At 35.0% G+C, this 24,480-nt stretch overlaps 1 protein-coding gene across 1 annotated transcript in view; it reads left to right on the forward strand.

Moving 5' to 3' along the window:
* Window positions 1-24,480, forward strand: part of LOC129272528 (uncharacterized) — a 50,407-nt gene that overhangs the window by 22,208 nt on the left and 3,719 nt on the right. Inside the window, exons 18-31 of the mRNA XM_064107896.1 lie at window positions 115-180; window positions 1,074-1,264; window positions 1,676-1,768; window positions 2,235-2,338; window positions 3,049-3,174; window positions 6,737-6,850; window positions 11,087-11,161; window positions 18,224-18,296; window positions 19,011-19,096; window positions 20,104-20,218; window positions 21,139-21,226; window positions 21,817-22,317; window positions 23,102-23,204; window positions 23,664-23,745. Of these exons, the coding sequence (XP_063963966.1) occupies window positions 115-180; window positions 1,074-1,264; window positions 1,676-1,768; window positions 2,235-2,338; window positions 3,049-3,174; window positions 6,737-6,850; window positions 11,087-11,161; window positions 18,224-18,296; window positions 19,011-19,096; window positions 20,104-20,218; window positions 21,139-21,226; window positions 21,817-22,317; window positions 23,102-23,204; window positions 23,664-23,745 (1,817 nt within the window). The remainder of the gene's footprint in view (window positions 1-114; window positions 181-1,073; window positions 1,265-1,675; window positions 1,769-2,234; window positions 2,339-3,048; window positions 3,175-6,736; window positions 6,851-11,086; window positions 11,162-18,223; window positions 18,297-19,010; window positions 19,097-20,103; window positions 20,219-21,138; window positions 21,227-21,816; window positions 22,318-23,101; window positions 23,205-23,663; window positions 23,746-24,480) is intronic.

Below are 24,480 nucleotides of genomic sequence, written 5' to 3' on the forward strand. Positions count from 1 at the left end.
ACTCCTAAGAATATTAGAGTTAATCCTTAGTGAACTCTCCACAATTTTTTATCTTCCACTATTAAGTATGGTACTATTAAAATCTCGAAGTGATATTTATCTTGTCTTTTACAGCCTTTTTCCATCCAGGCCTCAAAGTCGAGCAATTCCAAGTGCACTGGGTCTTGACTGTGATTCTGTGTAAGAACATGTCTCGTTTAATATTTTCAGCATATTCTGTATAGTACCGTGTGTGTTTTATCAGTCTCAAGCTGTATTCCTTTAAGCCCAGTCTTTTGTTCAGGTGTACTTTCAAGTCATTTCCCAACATGAACATACATTTTAATGGAAGTCACGTAACTCCCAAAATGGTGATGTAATAAGAATCAGTAGTACCAGTAGGTATGGATTGTATAGTACATGTACACATATTTGTATGCTTCTACCCACAGTGGGCATTGGTTGTGGGTTGGCCATCTGTCCAGTTGTCATTCTCTCAAGAACCATTTGATAGATCATTTTCACACTTGGTCCACAAGTTGGTCCAATTGTGCATGTAGGAAGGGCAGTGATCTGATTAGTTTTAGGGATATCAATGTCCAAGGTCAAAGGTCACATGGTTTATGATATACCTCCAAATAAACCAAGAGGTCAGCATCATACTTCAATACTTACCTCATATTTCATTATGTCTAGGAACCACAACAGAAATGATTCGAATGCACGATTACATCCTGAAATATTTGATATTTTCAGCATATTCTGTATAGTCCTGTTTGTGTTTTATAGGAAAAGATTAACTTGTCATGAGTTGAATTATAATATGACTCAAGACTGTTTCGTTTTGTGAAATAGATGAGGCTTTACAGTAATCTTTATGCCCTAGAATGTGTGTTACATGTAGTTGAGATGATGCATGACATCTGCCTTAATTTGTTTTCCATAATTATTTGATAGGAATTGATTAACTTAGTTTATTTCTTTGATATTTGGTATTGCAGTGATTATTTAGACCCTGTCTCAACTTGTTTTCCATGATTATTCGATAGAAATGGATTAATTCTTTTATTTCTTTGATATTTTGTTTATTGCAGCGATGATTTAGACTTGGAGTCCACTGCTGAATCTTTAGCACTAATTGAACAAAACCTCACAGAAGCTGTGTCTGCCATCACTAATACTGTCCAGCAACTTACTTCATTGGGCTATTCTCAGCAAACACAAACCAGGACCAATTCTGTTACCATGGCAACTGACTCCAACCTTGCAGCAGAGGTGGAAGATGGTGAGTCAACTGCCCTAACAATCATGGTCTAGTGGTTCTGATTCCCGACTCTTATTCAGAGGATCGCGGGTTCAAATCCTCCTCCAGGCATCAATTTTCTTCAACACGAAATTTGTCTATATTGTGCAGCATTCATCTTAGGGTGGTGTTTCATAAAGGTGTTCGTAGAGTTACACACAACTGGAACATGTTCTTAAGTGCTCACAGTGCAGTGATAATCTCACTGCACTTATGCAAATTGAACGTTTTTGAAAATCTTATAATTCAAATGTGAAATATATATCAGATCGATCACTGTTAGACAATTTAATTTGTTTGTGCACAGTAGATAATTCATCTAATTATTTTTCATTCACACTTGACTGACTCAAGATTATTGTATTAAATTTTTAATTGTTATATGACAAACAGGTGAAGATAAGAGTGAAGAAGGACAGATGACAGCTCATCTCTCTAAGTTTGCTGTACTTACCATAGCTCACCTGCTTAACACATCTGATGAAGGTAGGTCGTTACTTTATCCTTAATTCATAATATATTCAGTGCATAGATTTTCATATATAGTCTGGACTATAAATTAAAGAAATATTGCTGAGAGGAAGTGAATACCAAGTCATCTGCAAATAATATTTAATCAAATATGTAGGTGTACTAAAGTCAATTTTGTTACTTTGACTTATTGATTTTCCAATTCGAAAAATATCCCAAGTCGATCAATATTACTCATTCTCTAGAGGTACTAATTACATGAAGTTACCTGTATGAGGATTCACAGAATCTATTACTAAATGTCAATCATAGCTTAATACTTTTCCAATACAAGACTGTGTAGTCAGACATAAGTGTATGTTTGTTTGTTTGTTGTTTGTTTTTTGCTGTGATGTTTATAAATACAGTAAGCAAGTTTTGTTTGTTACGATGCTTATACATACAGTGAGACATGAGCATTGGGTTCTATTATGTTTTTCAGATATTTCAGGAGCAGTGCAGTCTTCTCTTCATCTGTCCGGGGCTATGTATGCTCTGTGGGCTACCCTCCTATGCTCATCAAAAACCATCAGAGATACTCTTGCGGTAAGACATATTTTTCTTTATTATTTTAGAGTGCAATTATGGCTAAAAGTATATTTATCATTTGGGCCGGGTTGGCCTCCGCACCACATGCATTATATAGTTTGGGGTCATCCCTTTCCATTCTTGCGATAAACACTTTACTGTTCAACTTCAAACTTGGCATATGTATGCATGTGTGAAAAAAGATGATCTGGGCCCCGTAACACAAAGGTTAGCTATTAATCGCTAAATGAAATGGCCTATTAAGATCATCGTTGCATGCGCATTTTGCTCAGTAGACTGACTATGAACCAATCAGAATTTTTTTTTCAAATTAGCAATTAATCACTAACCTTTTTGTGTTACGGGGTCCAGATATGACATTGGGATCACAAGGGCATACGTGTAGGTCTAATGTCGTTGTGGTCATTTCATCAGAATTAAGCTCTAATTGTTAATGAATGCACATTTAAATAACTATCATATGAGCTTAGGAATTTTTTTTCAAAAGTGTAAATAGTTAAAGTATGGAGTCATAACTTCTGAATGTGCCAAGTCAAGAATTCGTAGTATTCTCTTATCTGCTTCTCTGTCATTCAATAATCTTGTAGCCTTTCAATAAAGATATGTAAATGGTGAAATTGGAATCCAGGTTTGCTTCAAAGAGAGTTGTTTGAAGAGAATGTACTTTAAGCTGTATATAATGAAATTATTATTGTTTGATATTTTAGCTGCCTGTTGGTATTGCAATGACAAAGCTTGCTGCTACAGACCAATCATCATTACCTGATAATATCGTCAAGCTAGATATCACGACAAGGACACCGGCTCTTCTACTTAGTCCTGATCATCTTGAGGTAATTTATTATTGCCATCTCTTGTTGTGTCGCCCACTGGAGTTGAAGGCGATACTTATGGATCTAGATGGCGTCCGTCTGTCACAAATGTTTTATGATGCATCATTTGGCAACTGCTGGTCCAATTACAACCAAAGTTGGGTGGTAACTTACAAAACAAATACAACCCTATACCTCATGGATATAGGACTGAAGAACCTTGGTCAGTTGGTAAATAAAGGGGGTCCCAAAATGGGCATTGTGGGGGTTATGAGCATGATCGGTTAAGGGTTAGCATTGAGGTGAAATTTTTTTTTATAGATATTTCTATCAAAATTGCTTTTAAGATAATCTTTGATATCTCAGGTTTCAAAGAACTCAGTTTCATGAAGATTGATAAATCCGAAAGTACTGGAATAGTCCATTTTATTCGTGGGGGTGCTATTACCTCTCATCACAGACGGACATTTTTACTTAAATTAAATTCTCTCTAGTTTTATTGTTTTTAAAGTTATTCTAATTTGGTTTGGATGTTCTTGCACTCTGAACATTGATCTATTATCAAACATAAATTAGTAGAAAAAAAATATTGGGAAGTACTTTTTTTTGGTAGGTGTGAACATTTCCATTTTGAAATTTCCGTCCGTGATGAAAAAAAATATAAAAAGTTTTTTTATTTTTTATCAGAATAGAAATAAAAAATAAAAAGGTGTAGAGGTATCTCACTAAACACTGTACATCATTTTATTTGAACATAGCTGAAATCCATACATTTTATCCATATCATAATCTCAATCAAAAATGATCACGGACGGACATTAATTTCATCACGGACGGACAATGTAAATTCACTCAAATTCAATTCACTCTAGTTTTATTGTTTTCAAAGTAATTCCAATTTGGTTTGGATTTTCTTGTACTCTGAACATTAATCTATCATCAAACATAAATTAGTAGAAAAATATGGGAGGTAAATTTTTCTGGTAGATGTTAACATTCCATTTTGAAATTTCCGTCCGTGATGAAATTAATGTCCGTCCGTGATCATTTTTATTGAGTTTATGATGTGGATAATATGTATGGATTCAGCTTTTTATTCTTTATCAGAATAGAAACAAAAATAAAAGTGTGTAGAAGCATCTCACTAGACACTGTACATCATTTCATAATTTATATAGCTAAAATCCATACATTTTATCCATATTATAAATCAATCAAAATAATCGCAGACGGACATTAAATTCATCACGGACAGACAATGAGCAAATACTGAGCAGATTATGAATTTAATTTTAGTTCCAATTTGCAGTGAAAAATGGTACTGAGAATTATTCAGAACTCAAAAGGATGGAAACCTACAACTCTTTACAATTTTTGTGAAATCCTTCTTTGGCTGTTATTGGGGCTTAATTGCTGTAAGTAAATTTTTTTTTTAAACATAATTGGAATGCAGATAGAGTTGGAAGCTACATGTATGCCAAAAAGCAGGAAATGAAATAGAGCAAGAATAAGTCAAAAGCTACATATTTCATCAATTGAAGCTTGCAGAAAGTGATGGAAAAGACGAAAGTAGAATGCATATTCTGATAAGCAGAAAAAAAAAATCATTTTTTCCATGTACAAACCTATGGATTCACAATGCTTCTAATACCCTTTTCATAAACCCATCCTCCAATTAGCCGCCTAAGAGTAATGCGGATAATTCAATAAAAATTGCGTTCACAAACTCCCAAAATTATCCGCATTATTTTTACGAGGCCCGTCCTGAAAAAGGCGGATTATCGTCATGGCAACCACACACACCCCCTCCGATGCGGCTGTGTTGGAAAAGGGTGACCTTGTGACCGCACCATGGCAATTATCCGCATTACTTTGGAATGCGTTCATAAAGTCAAAATCTTGTCCCGATGCCGCTATTATGCGGATAATAGCAGCATCAAAATAATGCGGATAACTCTGGTCCTACTACGATTTTACGACCAAATTAAGCTGCTATTAGCCGCATAATTGTGTTTATGAAAGGGGTATAACAGAACATGGCATCATGTCCTTGAGGCTTGTGAAAAGAATTCCTTTTTTTGAAGTCCATTTTGGAGCTAATTTTGAGCAAATTGCTGATCTGGTACTCTGAAAATGCATACAATTCATATAAAGCTTGCACTGCAGTGTTTAGAAGTTTAATTGGTATTTGATTTCAATTTTGGATTTGGTCAGGGCCTAAATACATGAGGACTGTTGATGTGAAGGGGTGTCTCCACTTTAATATGGACAAAAGATGAATTTGAAGAGAGCCTGGACAAGTGTTGTGGTCGTACTTGATCCACCAAACAAGCATAATGATCAGCAACCTGTGAATCTTATGGATTTACTTAATGGACATAAAAAAAATATGTGCTCTTCGAAAATGAATGCATATCATAAAAAGTATCAACATGATCATTGATCCACTGGATGTTGATTTGGTACCAACTATTCTCTAAATTGAAAAGAAGACAATGTGCATTAGGATAATTGATTTTGAAAAGAACTGTGTTTAAAAGCAATCATATGCCTTATTTTGTGTGTCTAGCATAGAAACCATGTTGCTACAACTTAAATCAAGTTGTAGCAACTTGATTGTGCAACTAATATTGTTTAATCATATATAAAAATGTACAAATCATCAATACAATAGCATTTGTTCCCCCAAACAAGTAATAAGAACTTCTTACAAGGTACTTCCAATGTATTTTAATTGTGTCCGTCCGTGATGTCCGTCCGGGATGTCCGTCCGAGATGGAAAATATTTGCAATTCTCTCAGAAGTTTGATATTGGTTAAGAATTCAATATGCTGAACATAGAAGCTAACATACCTGAGTATAAGTTGCATTAACAATTATTGGTCAAAGTTAAGCTAAATAGATAGAAACAATAAAAATGTTCAAAAATTCTGAAAACCACATTTCTATCATGTCCGTCCGTGATATGGCACATTTAGTGGCTACCTATGTTTGTAGGTAACCATGGCAACAAACTTTTTTCATCATTCAGCATACTTTGTCCTACCCTTCACTATAAAACACAAAGGAACCATGTTCATCTTATTCCTAATTTGTTACAAGCCTTCAAAGTTTTCAAAATCTATCAAATGTCCATCCGTGATGAACCGATCATGCTCTTAACAACATTCTTTTTTCTTTCTTTCATTTTCAAATACCTGGGAATGGCTGGTGGAACATTCAAGATATAGTCAAGGTACTTAAAAGTGAAAGCAGGGACAAACAAATTCTAGAAATCAAAGCCAGAGCAAAATGATGTGGCTGTAGCCCACAAAAAATATCCAAGCATCATGACCAACAGTGTAAAAGACTTTTATTATATAAACTGCTCTGTCAATGTCAAGGGTTTTTCATATGTTTTGTCTTCTGCCAATTCATGTGTCTTTTTCTATAACTGCTCTGTCCGTTTTTTCTATTTTCAGAAAGTCAAACAGGGGCCTAAGCTTTCGATCCTAGCAGAATCTTCGTCGGAGGCAAAATGACAAACATATAAAGTGGAACAACCATAATATAGACCATAATATAGACCATTATCTATTTTCAGATTCGTAATGATAGTTGGACATTTGAAAGCATTCTGGCTGTTAGTCATCTCCCTCACATCAATAATGAAGAATCCAAGTTAAGAGATAAACATCAGCAAGGATGGTATTATGAAGTAAGTACAAATGAATGCTGATATTATGAAGTAAAAACAAATGCATCCAATTTAACATATAAACTTCAGCAAGATTGGTATTATGAAGTACAAATGAATTCTGATAGTACGAAGTAAGTACAAATGAATTATGGTATTGTGAGGTAAGCAGAAATGAGTTCTGGTATTATGAAGTAAGTATAAATAAATTCAAGTTACAGATAAATTACAGCATGGTTGGTATTATGAAGTAAAAATGAATTCTGGTATTATGAAGTTAGTACAAATGAATTCGGATATAAAGAAGTAAGTACAAATGAATTATGGTATTAAGAGGTAAGTAGAAATGAGTTCTGGAATTATGAAGTAAGTATAAATAAATTCAAGTTTCAGATAAATTACAGCATGGTTGGTATTATGAAGTAAAAATGAATTCGGGTATTATGAAGTAAGTACCAATGAATTCTGAAATTAAGAAGTAAGTACAAATGAATTATGGTATTATGAGGTAAGTATAAATGAGTTCTGGTATTATGAAGTAAGTATAAATGAGTTCTGGTATTATGAACTAAGTACAAATGAATTCTGATATTATGAAGTAGGTATAAATTAATTCAGGATTACAGATCAATTTCAGGGAGGCTGGTATTGTGAGGTAAATGCAAATGAATTCTGGTATTATGAAGTAAGTATAATTTAGTTCTGGTATTATGAAGTAAGTATAAATGAGTTCTAGTATTATGAAGTAAGTGCAAATGAATTCTGGTATTATGAAGTAAGTTCAAATGAATTCTGTCGTTATAAAGTAAGTATAATTGAGTTCTGGTATTATGAGGTAAGTACGAATGAATTCAAGTTAACAGATAAATAACAGCAAGGTTGGTATTATGACGTAAGTACAAATGAATTCAAGTTTACAGATCAATTTCAGTAGGGTTTGTATCATGAAGTAAGTTCAAATAAATTCTGGTATTTTGAAGTAAAGTACAAATGAATTATGGTATTATGAAGTAATTACAAATGAATTCTGATATTATGAAGTAATTACAAATGAATTTTGGTATTATGAAGTAAGTACAAATGAATTCTGGTATTATGAAGTAAGTATAAATGAAATCTGGTATTATGAAGTAAGTACAAATGAATTCTGGTATTATGAGGTAGGTACAAATTAATTCTGGTATTATGAAGTAAGAACAAATAAATTCTGGTATCATGTAGAAGTACAAATGAATTAAAGTTACAGATAATTACATCAAGGTTAGTATTATGAAGTAAGTACAAATGAATGCTGATATTTTGAAGTAGTTTTAAATGAATTCAAGTTAACACATAAATTACAGCCAGGTTAATATTATGAAGTAAGTATGAATGAATTTAAGTTAACAGATAAATTACAGCAAGGTTAGTATTATGAAGTAAGTACGAATGAATTCAAGTTAACAGATAAATGACAGCAAGGTTTGTATTATGAAGTAAGTACGAATGAATTCAAGTTAGCAGATAAATTACAGCAAGGTTTGTTTTATGAAGTAAGTACAAATGAATTCAAGTTACAGATAAATTACAGCAAGGTTAGTATAATGAAGTAAGTACAAATGAATTCAAGTTAACAGATACATTACAGCAAGGTTAGTATTATGAAGTAAGTACAAATGAATTCAAGTTAACAGATACATTACAGCAAGGTTAGTATTATGAAGTAAGTACAAATGAATTCAAGTTAACAAATACATTACAGCAAGGATAGTATTATGAAGTAAGTACAAATGAATTCTAGTGATAAATTACAGCAAGGTTTGTATTTTGAAGTAAGTATAAATGAATTCTAGTTATAAATTACAGCAAGGTTTGTATTATGAAGTAAGTACAAATTAATTCTAGTTAACAGATAAATTACAGCAAGGTTTGTATTATGAAGTAAGTACAAATGAATTCAAGTTAACAGATAAATTACAGCAAGGTTAGTATTATGAAGTAAGTACGAATGAATTCAAGTTACAGATACATTACAGCAAGGTTTGTATTATGAAGTAAGTACAGATGAATTCAAGTTACAGATAAATTACAGCAAGGTTTGTATTATGAAGTAAGTACAAATGAATTCTAGTTAACAGATAAATTACAGCAAGGTTTGTATTATGAAGTAAGTACAAATGAATTCAAGTTAACAGATAAATTACAGCAAGGTTTGTATTATGAAGTAAGTACAAATGAATTCAAGTTACATATAAATTACAGCAAGGTTTGTATTATGAAGTAAGTACAAATGAATTCAAGTTAACAGAAAAATTACTGCAAGGTTTGTATTATGAGGTAAGTACAAATGAATTCAAGTTACAGTAAATTACAGCAAGGTTTGTATTATGGGGTAAGTACAAATGAATTCAAGTTACAGTAAATTACAGCAAGGTTGGTATTATGAGGTAAGTACAAATGAATTCAAGTTAACAGATACATTACAGCAAGGTTGGTATTATGAGGTAAGTAAAAATGAATTCAAGTTACAGTAAATTACAGCAAGGTTGGTATTATGAGGTAAGTACAAATGAATTCAAGTTAACAGATGAATTACAGCAAGGTTGGTATTATGAAGTGAGTACAAATGAATTCAAGTTAACAGATAAATTACAGCCAGGTTAGTATTATGGGGTAAGTACAAATGAATTCAAGTTAACAGATGAATTACAGCAAGGTTGGTTTTATGAAGTAAGTACAAATGAATTCAAGTTAACAGAAAAATTACAGCAAGGTTTGTATAATGAGGTAAGTACAAATGAATTCAAGTTACAGTAAATTACAGCAAGGTTGGTATTATGAGGTAAGTACAAATGAATTCAAGTTAACAGATACATTACAGCAAGGTTGGTATTATGAGGTAAGTAAAAATGAATTCAAGTTAACAGATGAATTACAGCAAGGTTGGTATTATGAAGTAAGTACAAATGAATTCAAGTTAACAGATAAATTACTGCAAGGTTTGTATTATGAGGTAAGTACAAATGAATTCAAGTTAACAGATAAATTACTGCAAGGTTTGTATTATGAGGTAAGTACAAATGAATTCAAGTTAACAGATAAATTACTGCAAGGTTTGTATTATGAGGTAGGTACAAATGAATTCAAGTTAACAGATAAATTACAGCAAGGTTGGTATTATGAACTAAGTACAAATGAATTCAAGTCACAGATAAATTACAGCAAGGTTTATATTATGAAGTAAGTACAAATGAATTCAAGTTAACAGACAAATTACAGCAAGGTTGGTATTATGAGGTAAGTACAAATTAATTCAAGTTAACAGATCAATTACAGCAAGGTTAGTATTATGAAGTAAGTACAAATGAATTCAAGTTAACAGATAAATTACAGCAAGATTTGTATTATGAAGTAAGTACAGAAGTAAGTACAAATGAATTCAAGTTAACAGATAAATTACAGCAAGGTTAGTATTATGAAGTAAGTACAAATGAATAATATCATGAAGTAAGTATGAATGAATCGTAGTAAACAGATGAACTTCAGCAAGGTTTGTATTATGAAGTAAGTACAAATGAATTCAAGTTACATATAAATTACAGCAAGGTTTGTATTATGAAGTAAGTACAAATGAATTCAAGTTAACAGAAAAATTACTGCAAGGTTTGTATTATGAGGTAAGTACAAATGAATTCAAGTTACAGTAAATTACAGCAAGGTTTGTATTATGGGGTAAGTACAAATGAATTCAAGTTACAGTAAATTACAGCAAGGTTGGTATTATGAGGTAAGTACAAATGAATTCAAGTTAACAGATACATTACAGCAAGGTTGGTATTATGAGGTAAGTAAAAATGAATTCAAGTTACAGTAAATTACAGCAAGGTTGGTATTATGAGGTAAGTACAAATGAATTCAAGTTAACAGATGAATTACAGCAAGGTTGGTATTATGAAGTGAGTACAAATGAATTCAAGTTAACAGATAAATTACAGCCAGGTTAGTATTATGGGGTAAGTACAAATGAATTCAAGTTAACAGATGAATTGCAGCAAGGTTGGTTTTATGAAGTAAGTACAAATGAATTCAAGTTAACAGAAAAATTACAGCAAGGTTTGTATAATGAGGTAAGTACAAATGAATTCAAGTTAACAGAAAAATTACAGCAAGGTTTGTATAATGAGGTAAGTACAAATGAATTCAAGTTACAGTAAATTACAGCAAGGTTGGTATTATGAGGTAAGTACAAATGAATTCAAGTTAACAGATACATTACAGCAAGGTTGGTATTATGAGGTAAGTAAAAATGAATTCAAGTTAACAGATGAATTACAGCAAGGTTGGTATTATGAAGTAAGTACAAATGAATTCAAGTTAACAGATAAATTACAGCAAGGTTAGTATTATGAACTAAGTACAAATGAATTCAAGTCACAGATAAATTACAGCAAGGTTTATATTATGAAGTAAGTACAAATGAATTCAAGTTAACAGACAAATTACAGCAAGGTTGGTATTATGAGGTAAGTACAAATTAATTCAAGTTAACAGATCAATTACAGCAAGGTTAGTATTATGAAGTAAGTACAAATGAATTCAAGTTAACAGATAAATTACAGCAAGATTTGTATTATGAAGTAAGTACAGAAGTAAGTACAAATGAATTCAAGTTAACAGATAAATTACAGCAAGGTTAGTATTATGAAGTAAGTACAAATGAATAATATCATGAAGTAAGTATGAATGAATCGTAGTAAACAGATGAACTTCAGCAAGGTTGGTATTATGATGTAAGTATTAGTTAATTCAAGTTATTAAACAGATAAATTACAGCAAGATTGGTATAATGAAGTAAGTACAAATAATTATTGATTGTCCAGTATGATGTCTTCTTTGTGCAATACAATTAGATACATATTATGACAGACTCTAGATCTCATAGATTAATTTTCATGAATGTCTTAAATGTATTTCAAAGTAGACAAAATAATTCCAATATTTAACAAGAGGGACATTTCTAAAATGGCCTAAAATAATCATGTATTTAGATATGAAGACTTATTGAGTTGGTTTGCTTATCAGTGTTAATCTCAAACTTGGTTCAAAAATACATGTTTTATTTTGATTTAATTGATTTGACTTTGAATGGAAATTCGATCCTCACAAGTGATTAACAAAATACAAATGCAAGTATTCAAATTAAGCATTACTTATGACAATCAGTACACCCATTCAGAACCGTATCCTAACTAAATTAACAATTGAATGATTATTGAACTTGTACAATAAAAATATCTAGCAGCTTCTGTAGCAGTATTCCTAGGCATGACTGGCCCTGCCATGGACACATTAACCAGTTTGAAAAAAGTATGTTGCATATCATGTGCTGCTAGGTGAGGCATACATTGTATGCCAAACCCATCAACACATAATACAAACACCTGGCATGTACTAAGGAGGAATGTCCACCTGTAACAGGCTGGGGGTGGGGGTCATGCATAACATTTTTGTGCAAAGGTACCCTTGAACTTTGCCTGCTTGTCAAGTTGTGTCCACTTTTAGCCCAGTCTATAACCATTGCATGTAAAACATCTGATTTCACCAGAGATATTTATATATATTCTTTTTTTATTGCTGTTTTTTTTTCTCAATTCAACTCAACAGCCTTGTTCCAAGTCCCTTTTCCTTCATGCTTGATCATATATATATATATGTCGAAATCATAATGGATTTATATACATGTATATATGTTGAGATTTATATTGATAATTGTTCCTATGACTTCATGTATATATTGATCATATGATTATAATTGTATATGTTACTTCTTTTTTGTACATTTCTTTTGATTGAAATTGAAAATAAATAAATTGAATAAAATTGAAAATGAATTTCTTAATGGGTTTCAGTTATGTAAGTAACATTTTTCCTTTGTATTCCTTTATTTACTACAATAAATCATATGCATCTACCTATTATGTTAATTCAGTCCTGAATTTGCCTCTATCAAAAGAATGCAAGACGCCATATTCTTTTTCTGTTCGCTCTTGACCTGATCAGAAATACAGATAAGATGTCCGCCAATTTGAGTTTTGGTGCTTTGTCTTTACATTTGCGATATCGCTACTCGTAAATATTTGCCAACTCCCTATCGCTAGATTTTTTTAGGAGCGTTGGCTAACACCTGACCACCTGCACTAGACAGATTTATTTCAAACTAGGTTAGTTTTTCTTCCCCTCGTGAGTTGAAATGACTGCCATAGCACATGTTTTTCCCCTGTTAGCTCCCCAATAGCTACACACAGGTGCTTCACATATGGGAATGGTGCACTCTCCATTGAAACGGGATGCTCACTCACACTTGGGATTCTTTTGTTTAGGAGTTATTGCTTGCAGCGCACACTCGCAGGGTGTGTGTTATGGAAATTCCTTTCTCTTGTATTAGCTGGGCTTCTCACTTGCTGCTGTTCTTTCCTTTAATTAAACTAAGAGCCGTAGATTATTTTTGTTGTTTGGTTTTTTTCTGCTACGGTAACTGTTGTTTTTGCAGATCTATCATGATGAGTTCCTCTGACTTACCTCTTCTCCCCCTCTTTCGAGGATTCGAGGTAGAGTAGTGCTAAGGATTTCATGGGAGAAACCCCTCCCCCCTTCCCCCCACCACTCAGGTATTGTATTTCCAGGCACTGCCAGAATAGGTAAATCGAGTGAGGCAAGTTACCCGTCGGGAGCAGGTTCAGGTGTAACTGGACCCAGTGTCCTGACAACCACTGTCACGACGCTGTTCTACCCCTGGAGAATCAGGCTGTTCCCCATAGACAACGGGCCACTGGACAGCCGTAACGAGTCGTTTTCCTCCAAAAGGGCATTGGGTCACAACCTCGTGAGCTTGGGAGTTTCTCTTGCAGCTGAAACAATATCAAGTAGCTACAGCTACTAACACATCAGTAACGTCTCGCCAGAGCCGTACAGGCCACCCCGCCAAGGGTAGCCATAAAGAGATCTTCTGTCTGCCACTCCAGCGGCAGATCAGGCCCAGTTTCTTTGATCATGTCTGAGGAGGACAAAATTTTCCCTCCTCAATACAAGACAAAAAAGACATTGAAACTAAGAATCACAAAGAGCGATCTCAACCGATTTGTCGGATTCTGTTTTTTTCTTTTTATCTGAATCCAGAGACTATGAAGGGGGCCCCTTCCAGCCATTTCCTAGGACTCCCATGTTGAGCGTTGAACATGGGCGAGTTGCTTACCTACATTAGGTCCGGGTTTGAACCCCCCGGTACTACCCAAAGCGCCGTCGATGACCAGGGTCTCCCTTCAGGAGTCGACCTGGTCACCCCATACATCAGGCTTATCATCCTATAGATAACATGGCAGCTGTAGCGAGTCGTTTCCACCTGGGAGTGCATTTAGTAACGACCTCACAAGCTCGGGAGTTTTCTCTCGCAGCCAAAGTAATTATCAAGTAGCTGCAGCTACTAAAGTATCGTTAACTGCTCACCAGAGCCATACAGGCGACCCCACCAGGGATATCCGGAAGAGATTTTTGATCACGTCTGAGGAGGATTAGATTTTTCCTCCTCAATACAAGAGAAAGAAAGCAATAAAACAAATACTCACAAAGAGCGATATCAAACCAATCTCTTGGATTCTGTTTTTTCTTTTTATTTTAATCCAGAGACTATGAAGGGAGCCCCTGCCAGCCAAGTCCTAGGACTGCCCCGTTCGGCGGTGAACTTGGGCGAGTTGCTCACCTGCATAAAGCTTTTGGCAGAAAAGTCCGGGTTTGAACCCCTGGCACTACCCAAAGCCAGGGTCTCCCCTCGGAAGGTGACCCGGTCACACCATACCTCGCAACAAACTCGGGTATCGGGTGCTTAAACATCCTCCACTGGAGGTTGCTGCCTCGATGGAGAATTTGTTGACGGGTAACACTTTCCTTCCCTGCTTGGGGGCTGCCGTTGGTGTTGACGTAGTCACACATCGCAGCAGGATTATCGTGTAGTGGGGCGTACCCTCCTGTCATTAGAGATCCGGCCAAAGAGACATTTTGTTATTGAGCCGTCCAGTGGGCCTCAGGCAATGTAAGATGCCAGCTCATTCTCAGTTGGGTTAGGTGCTTGCGGCTCCGGCAGCCGGGAGAGAGCCCCCCTTCCATGCTGCCAGCTATCTGTGTCTTCCGGCTCAGCCCAGCCAGACTTTATCCGATAGTTATCGGTAGTTGGAACTGCCCGCCTCCTGCAAGCCTTGTTCCAGCCTCTGCCGACAAATCTTTAGAAGATTTACAGTCTGATTGCGCCACGTTACCACCGCATGGCCTTGGGACTAGAGCTTGGGCTCTGCTATTGAAGTATATGCCGGAGGCGTTCCAGCCTATTCAAGCGGTTAACACCCAGGCTTTGCTACTCTTACCGAGCATCCGCCAATCTTCGGGCGTCCTGTTCCTCCCCTGTGACTGTAAGCAAGCCTAATTTTTGGTGGCTAGCCCTTCATAGGATGGACTTGCTTCTAAGATGATGAAGCTCCTCGCCTGCAACTTTGACTTCAGTCTGCAGATATGAAGAGCTTTTTTGAGGCAGTCGCCTGACATATGTCTTGTTGGGGTGAGATTTGGCGTGTTTTACCAGTCTATAAAAAATTTGCTTAAAACATTGCTCAAATTATTCTACTGTTAGCTACTTCCAATTGAAGGACCATGATCCCGTTTTACATATGAAACAAAGTACACAATCTTCTGTTAAACTCTCTAAAAGGTTATACAATTATTTAATGGATAAAAAATCAATCACCCCAAATGTTGACAATATTGGTCACTTTATTAATATCTAAAAGAAAATCTGATTTGCAACAATATCTGGAAAAAAAACTTGCTTTCATTGAAGAATTTCATTTAGCTGAATTTAACTTTAAATTCTTTTATAATTGATGTCAAATGAATATCTGTTTGGTTCAAATTGGCAGAATCTCCACTTTGTTTTAAGTGTAAAACTATTGATAATCAGTATCACTTTATGATTATCATTATTCTAGACTCTTGGATAAAATGCAATAGATTTTGTGTTAACATTAATCTAAATATCAATATGCTGATATAAGTTATGAAGACATTGTGATTTTTAATGTCAAGAAAGAAATTCAAATTTTAATGAAAGAAGAACTAAAAGGCTTTGAGGGCAGAAACAACTCGCTACGGCTGTCCAGTGCCCCGTTGTCTAGGGGAACAGCCTGATTCTCCAGGGGGAGAACAGCATTGTGACACTGGTTGTTGGGATACTGTGTCCAGTCTCACCTGAACCATCTTCCCACGGGTTGCTTGCCTCACTCGACTTACCTATTCCCAGAAATACAATACCTGAGGATGGGGTTCCTACCCTGATTCTCCAGTCTGGACTAGTCTACTCTGATCGTTCTTCTTTCGACGTCCTTCTAACCCGAAGTTGGCTCCATCTTGGAACCTTCCCAAGGTGCTCCACACTTTATCAAAACAACCTTTCGATCCTCTGTCTAAAGCATCGCTCCACCTGACGGTGAAGACTTGCGATTGCTTCGGGTCAGAAAAGAAGCTCCACTTATGCTCTGTGTACGACCCCAGGGGTATATCAGTTGGGAACCTCTTGGTTGATGTTTTTCCCCAAGGCTTCTTTCGTAAATGAGAACCATATGGCTTCTTCAGGATCTGTCAAGATTTTTTTTCTCAGTCCCTTTTCTGACCTCTCTTCAGTTGTATAGGACAAGGTTTGGTGCATGGTGCAGACCTTGAAATGGTATCTCGACAAGATAAAAGCCCATCATAAGGACAACTTTTCTTGATGACGCCCAAACCGTTCTCGCCTGCGTCATAAGAATCCATTTCCAAACGGATAGCCAAAGCTATTTGAGCCGCTGGCCAAGAGGCTCTTTTGTCGGGCGAGAGGCCTAGAGCTCACTAGAGCTCATGACACTCGCTGTGTCGATACTTCATGGGCTCTCTTCTTCAGGCACTGTCAAGATTTTTTTTGAAGATTTTCTTAGGGCTATCGTTTGGCACGCCCCTAATTTCTTCTATCTTTCGCTTGCGAGACTTTCTGCAAGCGAGGCTAGGTTCACTGCATCGTCATTGTTCGGGGGGCGGCCTCGGCCATTTCCTTCTCCCATTTGTGTGCCTTCTGCGGATATGCCACCCCAGGTTTATATCTGTGCTAGCTTAGCAGAATAGGTACATACATATGATTTATTGTAGTAAATCAGGAAAAACACTCCTGATTTTATTATTTGCTAAATAAATCGTATGTATCTACCAATGTCCCACACTCAATCCCCTCATTGTTACACAACATGTCCTTAGCTCTGTGTGGACAGGTCAGAAGAGGAATATGGCATCTTGTGCATCACGCAATTTACATACAGCCGGCGCAATATCGAGAGGGGTGCGTGTGCGTTTGACAACTTGCATTCGTTCGATAGAGGCGAATTCAGGAATGAATTAGCATAATAGGTAGATACATAGATTTATATAGCAAATAATAAAATCAGGATTTGTTTTCCTAGTATATTAATGACATGAAAGACCATTTTATGACAAAAATGGATCTCAAATTTATTACGTAGACCATTCGCAAGAAAAGCCTTTTCTGAATTTAAGACTGACACCAGTTTTCATGTACACACATCACAAAAGGAATCACTTTTAGCATGATGCTGCCTCCATAAAAGTTGTGGCAGTAAGATGCTTACATGTATGTCTGTATCGAATTGGTTGCCAACAGTTGATTGAGATTTCAGAGTAAATAGTCATCATATTTTGGGGATTTGTTTAGGTACGTTTTAATATGCGATGTGAAATGTATGCCCCCTGACGATCTTTAAAGCCTATCTTTAGTTTTGGTAAATTTGGTGAATGTCACTATTCCACTTCATTACTAGAGTATATGCATGCATGTACCCCAAAATGGTTGTGTGTGTGAAGGATATAAACCCAAAATGTTTTTTATTTGATAAATTTACTGATTTTGCATCAAAATATAATTTGATTGAGAGCCTGATAAAAATAAGATATCTGCGTATTGATGTTTTGCTTATATAAAAAAAAAACTTTCTCAAGCATGGAATGTACTGAAAATTCAGAATATCATCTTAGTCATTAGCTTTCTAACATCCAATTACTAAATCTGTAAAATAAATGCTCAAAGTGCAATTTTAGATTTAAAAAATAAGAACGTTGCCAAGAGAGGGTGCTAAATGCTACATTCACACTCTAGCAAACAAAAAACATACCACCAAATTTTGATTACAATAAGCAAAAACACATTGACTGCTATACTATTGTAATATTAAAATGTTAGGTGAAACTAGAGTCTAATCCATGTTGCTGACCCTTTACCGAAGCTAAAGACAGGCTTTAAGGTCAAGGTATTGATTTATTCTCTTTTTAAAGGTGGAGATAAAATCCAATGGCATCATTCAAGTTGGTTGGGCAACCAAACAGTGTATATTTGGACCTGAGAAAGGTATGTGGTCATACATTTAGCATGGGGTTATTGGACTTGACTTTTGTTTTATTCATCCTTATGGCATATTATTACTAATAAGAATAAGAACAAATGAGGTTTTTATCATTAATATCCTTGGTGTTATATCTTTGTCTTTTACTGTAATGTTAGTCAAGCAGACTCTGACCATATGTCAATTTAGATAAATATGCTTAACCATGTTGTATCAATTACTTTGACACTGTTGTAAACATGCTTCTTCATATTCTGTAAAATGTATGAATTGTTCTTTGTGTTTGATTTTGAATAGAATATTTCCATAAAAGGAAAAAATAATGATAAATTACTATGACTGAATATTCAAGATAAATTCAAAGTTATAGTTCCCTATTCCATGAAACTTGAAAATGATTGTTATCAGGTATCAGCATTTGGATGGATAAAATGTGAGATCACTGGCCCAAGGTTAATAATCTTTGATGATTTTGGTTTTTTTTGTCCTTATTTGAAAAGTATTCAATCAAGTATAATGAAGCCTGTGAGAGATGGTTAGAAGATATCACAAGTGATATAAATACTATGTTACTTTAACAGTCGTCCTGTATTGGGAGGACATGTCACTCACAGATTGATCAGAGTAACTACTTGACTTTGGCTTTAAAATGACTTTCTTTCGTTCATTTGTACATTCTTTCTTTCTTCCTTCCTTCCATTTTCTTTCTTTCTTTCTAGGTCTTGGAGTTGGAGATGACCTAAACTCATGTGCATTTGATGGAGCTAGATGTAAGAAATGGAATGGACCTGTCACAGAATCTTTGGTTAGAAATGATTCATTTCACTTTAATCCATTAACACTTAAGCTGCCATAGCTCTGTACAGTGGTCTAGGTAGCTGTGCCAAATGCACTCATAAGCAGGGTCACTCCTGCATACTAAGTACCCCTGCAATAAACCTGGCATATGGCATATATGTTTCTTGCTCTCAACCTGTTTTGATGGTCAATGATTCCAATATTTCCCCATTTTCTGTCGTTGAAACATTTTCTAGGGTCCCTGCCATCTTGCTCCAGAGAACCTAACCAAAGAAGGTTGCCAATATGACCAATTTCTAATTACTCATATATGCATGTGAGTCAGGATGATCTGGGTCCCTTAACACAAAGGTTACGATTAATCGCTAACTGATCAAGATCATCATTGTATGCGCATTTTGTTCATTAGACTGACTAGGAACCAATCAGAATTGTTCTTTCAAATTAGCTACTAACTGGGACCCAGATTAGAATATGGGGTCAAAGGTCACAGGGATCTTTTTTCCATCATTTACGAAGATTGGGTTTGTGACATATTCTTGATCTGGAAATGGTACACAAATGATGCATGCACATGTGTACATTAGACGATCTATCCTCACTCAAGTTGAGGCTTGTTTCTTATGTTATGTTTTTATTCATGGATCTAAGTGGACACAATCAGCATAGTTTAATGTGCTAAATTCTTGTGCGCAATGTAATAATGTCATTAAAAAACACACACATTAAAAAATAACTTATGTGGATAAACACTTGCTCTATTGTACATGCTAAGGGAGAGAGCGCTAGCATGCAATGGAAAATGAAAATGCATGATTGCCGTGCAGTGAAAAACCAAAAATGCATGCAGCATAAACCAAACTAAATATTAAAGCACCATTCAAACAATGAAATGATAAGAATCTTTGGATGAGTTGTATGATATATTTTGACTACATGCAGTCCAGTTTTCTACCCAGTTTCATATTTAATTGAGAGTCCACAATTTTTCATCCAAATGATTCATCCTATCAGAATAATGAGTATGGTCAGCAATGGCAAGTTGGAGATGTGGTTAGCTGCTTGATGGATCGTCATGGTAACGCAAGTTTCTGGCTTCGAGGCATCAATATGGGTGTTGCATTTCAAGGTCAGTTATATGATAAGCATAATACTTCACATTAATTATAATAAATTGTGCATGTAATGTGTCTACCGGGTTGCAAACAAATCATCAAGTAGTCTCCTGTTCCTTGCATCAAGTAAAAAATACATGCTTTAAATGAAAGTATAGAGATCACCTCAGCGACATACCGACAATCGGCTGTATTTTGCTGGGCAATATTTCAATATTATGCGATATTGAATATTCAATAATGACTTTCTGATTATGTTGATATATTACAGTAAAACGATATTACCAAGATATTGTCGATCATGAAAAGTTTATCACTATTTATTGACCAAAATGCTGTCCTGTATTGCTTTCAACCAACTCAGAACTTTGTTGGTAGCAAAATGCCCGCCTTTCATGGACAAGCCTCACGTTCATTTCCCCCTTCCTTGCTCTCATGGAATTGAAGCTCATAATGAACGAATATAATGAATTTTGATTATTTTCAGACTCTGTGATATTTTGTTGGCGATAATCGACTAACATTGAAATGGGAAATTTACCAGCACTTATCAGCTGTCATGTTTTCTGAAGGAGACCGTATTGATCAAAAGCTTGGCAGAATAAAGACATTCATAGCCAGTTTCATACATCTCATTTCTTTCCCTGATCGGAAGTGTGAATTTGATTAGTATTTTTTAAGAGAGTAAAAACAATGAAAGTTTGAATCTTGAAATGAAAGCTTGGGCAGGATAATGTAAGAGCCATTTTGCATTGGCCTTTCCCCTTCTCATACTGCTAAAAACACATTACAAAGCTGGACACTATTTCACTTATTAAATCATTTTGATATATAAACGAGGGTGAGTGAATTTACCAGCATTATTTAATGTTTCTTTCACAATAGTTTCAGAATACTTATTTGAATGTTTTCTTTGAATCTTTGTTTGATACAGGTTTGGATCTAAGTAAAGGTTGGTATCCAGCCTGCTCTCTCTCTACTGATCAACATGTAAGATTCAACTTTGGAAAATCGAAATTCAGGTAGTGTACCTTCACCTAAAGTATTTTACCTCATTCTTGAAAATTAATTGTATTTGTAATTAATTTTAAAGCATTACATTTTGTTTCAACATGACGCTGATTATTATGAAAATGACATTGTTACAAGTAGTATATGATATTCATTAACAAATAATGATTGTGATAATTGCAGCATGGTCCTCTGGTCTTGATTATAGCGAAAATGTAGAATTATGATCAGTGTTTTCCAAGACCACCTAAACCCAAAGTAAACCTTTCATACGGTCAAAATCAGTCACATTGCATGATAAAAGAGAGATTTTAACAAAAAGTTGGCAACTTACATTGTTAAACTGTGATTTTCTTTTTGTGGATGTAATGATTAGTATAAGTTTGTATTAAGGAATGGTACCACATACCACACTGCAAGTTGAAGCAAGACTTTCAGTACACTTTTCTCGTACCTTGTGTGATTGCTAGCATTTAGAATAAAGATACACTGCAAAAGAGACTTTTTATGGTTTAAACATGCAAGGCTGGCAATTTATTGCATGGAGACATAATTTTGACTACCGCTATTGAGAATTCATCTAATTTCATTTTATTTGCAGGTATTCTGATGTCATTCCAGATGGTTACATTCCTTTCTGCCAAGCTCACCAAGGTCCATCATTCCCAGATGAATACAATATCTTTCCCGATATTAAACCCCTGTCACAAATGAACCTTCCAGAAAGGTCAAATCTTCAAGAAAGGTTAAATCATCAAGAATGGTCAAATCTGCAAGAACCACAGACTTTTGGAGACGCTGTGTCCGAAGACTATACCAATGATATGGTAGCTAGTGATTTTGGATATCCTGAAATGGGCGGAGAGGCCTTTGCGGAGATGACGGACAGTCCAAGACACATTGCTGTGGCAAAGATTGCCGAGATAGATGCATCATTGCAGCAGGAATCCTACAGAGACACAATGGCTCGTGATGAGCTTGGGTCAGGTGACCAGAGAAGACCAATAGCAATGCAGGACACGGAGGGAGGCGGAGAAGCAGCAGAGTTCCAACCCCCGCCATCTCTTTATTTTGAAGTCAATGTTAATCATACTGATCATCGGTAAGTTGAATATACTAAGGAAACACGTCACTAGTCTTTGCAACATATTTTAGCAGGATTCCCGCTATAAGGATTCTAAGTTTCTTTTTATTACAGCTTTCCTGTAGTCCCCATTGTTTTGTCTATATAGTGACTGATGATTTGTTATTTTAAAAAAAAAGCTGCTTGCAGGATTTCTGTGGGAAAGACGCTGCTTTTGGCAAGATGCCTATGAAAGGGAGTGTTGCAAGAAAATGTTAGCAATCAATTTTGTAAATTTCTGTTGCAATTTTACAATTGGCAAGTCAATTTTAGCTGCAACAAACCAGTCCACGCTCCTTGTGAAAAGAAGCAGATCAATCAATTACAAATTATGCTATTAATTGCATGATAGGTGATTGGTTTGGGGACCTCCAAAGGATTTGCGATTGATTTTAATTGACCATGCAAAAAGTTTTTTTCATAAATGAGAATGAAGAGTGACGCTGGTAGTAACATACTCACTATAAATAGTCTTTGGATTGACCAGAGCAAATGAATATGAAATTTTTTTTTTCTATATGAAGTGACAACATTCTTATGGTGGATTTGTATCCTTGATTGTAGAAGATTCACTTGAAATTAACCCCATTTTGGTCGAGATAGATGACTTTTATGTACTAAGCAAGTTGTATATTACACTTAGATATTTTCAACAGAATGATTTTTTTTTAATACATTTTTTCATATGATATAATAAAATTGAACAAACTGTAATTATTGTTTTGCATGATAGATTAATGTGTTGCTTTATTATTGTTTTCAGCCCTGTTGTAATAGGATTATGTAGTGGAGATGCCAGTGTTCAAGTCTGTGCAGTACTCACAGAAGATAACAAACTTGTTATGCCAGACCAGACTATCCACCAGGTATGATCATCTCAAAACTCTCTAGCATAGACAAGCTTTGTATGGTGATCACCTATATACAAATAAAAGATCATCACCATGTTCTGATTAGAGGGATGGAATGTATTTGTGTAATATGGGTATGTTGAGGAGAAGGAATATTATCTTATGTTTTTTATCTTAAATTCTTTTTTATTTTGTTTGTTGGGTATAATCTTTTAGACTATATGTAAATTGTGTTAAAAGTTTTTTTGGAGTGTTATTGAATATTGTATTTCTTTTACATCTTTCCCAATCTTTATCTTCCCAATGGACATTAAAATCTCCTAATAACACCAATTTCCTGGGCATAGTGATATCTCAAATATATGTATTCATCAAATTCCTTCAAGAAATCAGAACTTGTGATACTGTTTTTTTCTTCATTGATTCGTCAATTTCTTATATGTATTAGTTATTTATTTATATTCTTTATTCTAGGTTTGTCCTGGAGTGACTATTGGTTGTGCTCTCCTCATACCACCAGGAGTGGTTTTCTTCACTATTAATGGTCAACCTATCAGTAAGCATTCTCATTCCTAAAGCCTGGCGCATACTACACAATCTGTAGCGATCCCATTTTCAAAGATATAATAATAGCATTTGATAAGAACATTCCATCCTTATGATCAAAGTTCTGAATTGTGGTATGAATACGAAAATCGAATCCCAGTCTATTTCGAGCCTCCCTGTACTGTCAGAATAAAAGCGAAATCATTTCCAAATCCTAATGACCACGTCATTAGCTACGACTTGAAGCCGATTTGGACTGTACCTTGACCACAACTTCCACAGGCTTGCAGCAAAGCAGAAATCTGATTTCAGTATTTTAGCATTATGCTGAAATTTGCAGTTTCTATATTTGATGCAAAATATGATTTGTTCGCAAATCATGTTGCTACCCTCCGTAAAAAAACTGAAATAAATAAATATTCAGATAAAAAGATAATTGAAATAGAAATTGGTCTGCCATGCACCAACATAATGTTGTGTAACTTCGGAAGCAATTTCAAGGGCATAACTTATTTGGTGTCGAAAGTTGTGTGAGACTTTAAAAAAAAGGTTTAAAACAGTGCTGTGATGTAAAAAAAAAAACTACATTGTGTTTGTTTGATTTGTCTATATTCATAGAAATCAAGTTGATGTTATTAGGCATTCGAAAGGAGAATAAGTGGTAAATATTACATAGGTTATGTAGATTTGAATCCGTGTTAGGTTAATACGCCTTCACTAGACCATAGCTGCAAGGATCGCATTT

The sequence above is a fragment of the Lytechinus pictus genome, chromosome 12 (genome assembly GCF_037042905.1).
Source record: "Lytechinus pictus isolate F3 Inbred chromosome 12, Lp3.0, whole genome shotgun sequence".
In the NCBI taxonomy this organism is placed as follows: Eukaryota; Metazoa; Echinodermata; class Echinoidea; order Temnopleuroida; family Toxopneustidae; genus Lytechinus; species Lytechinus pictus.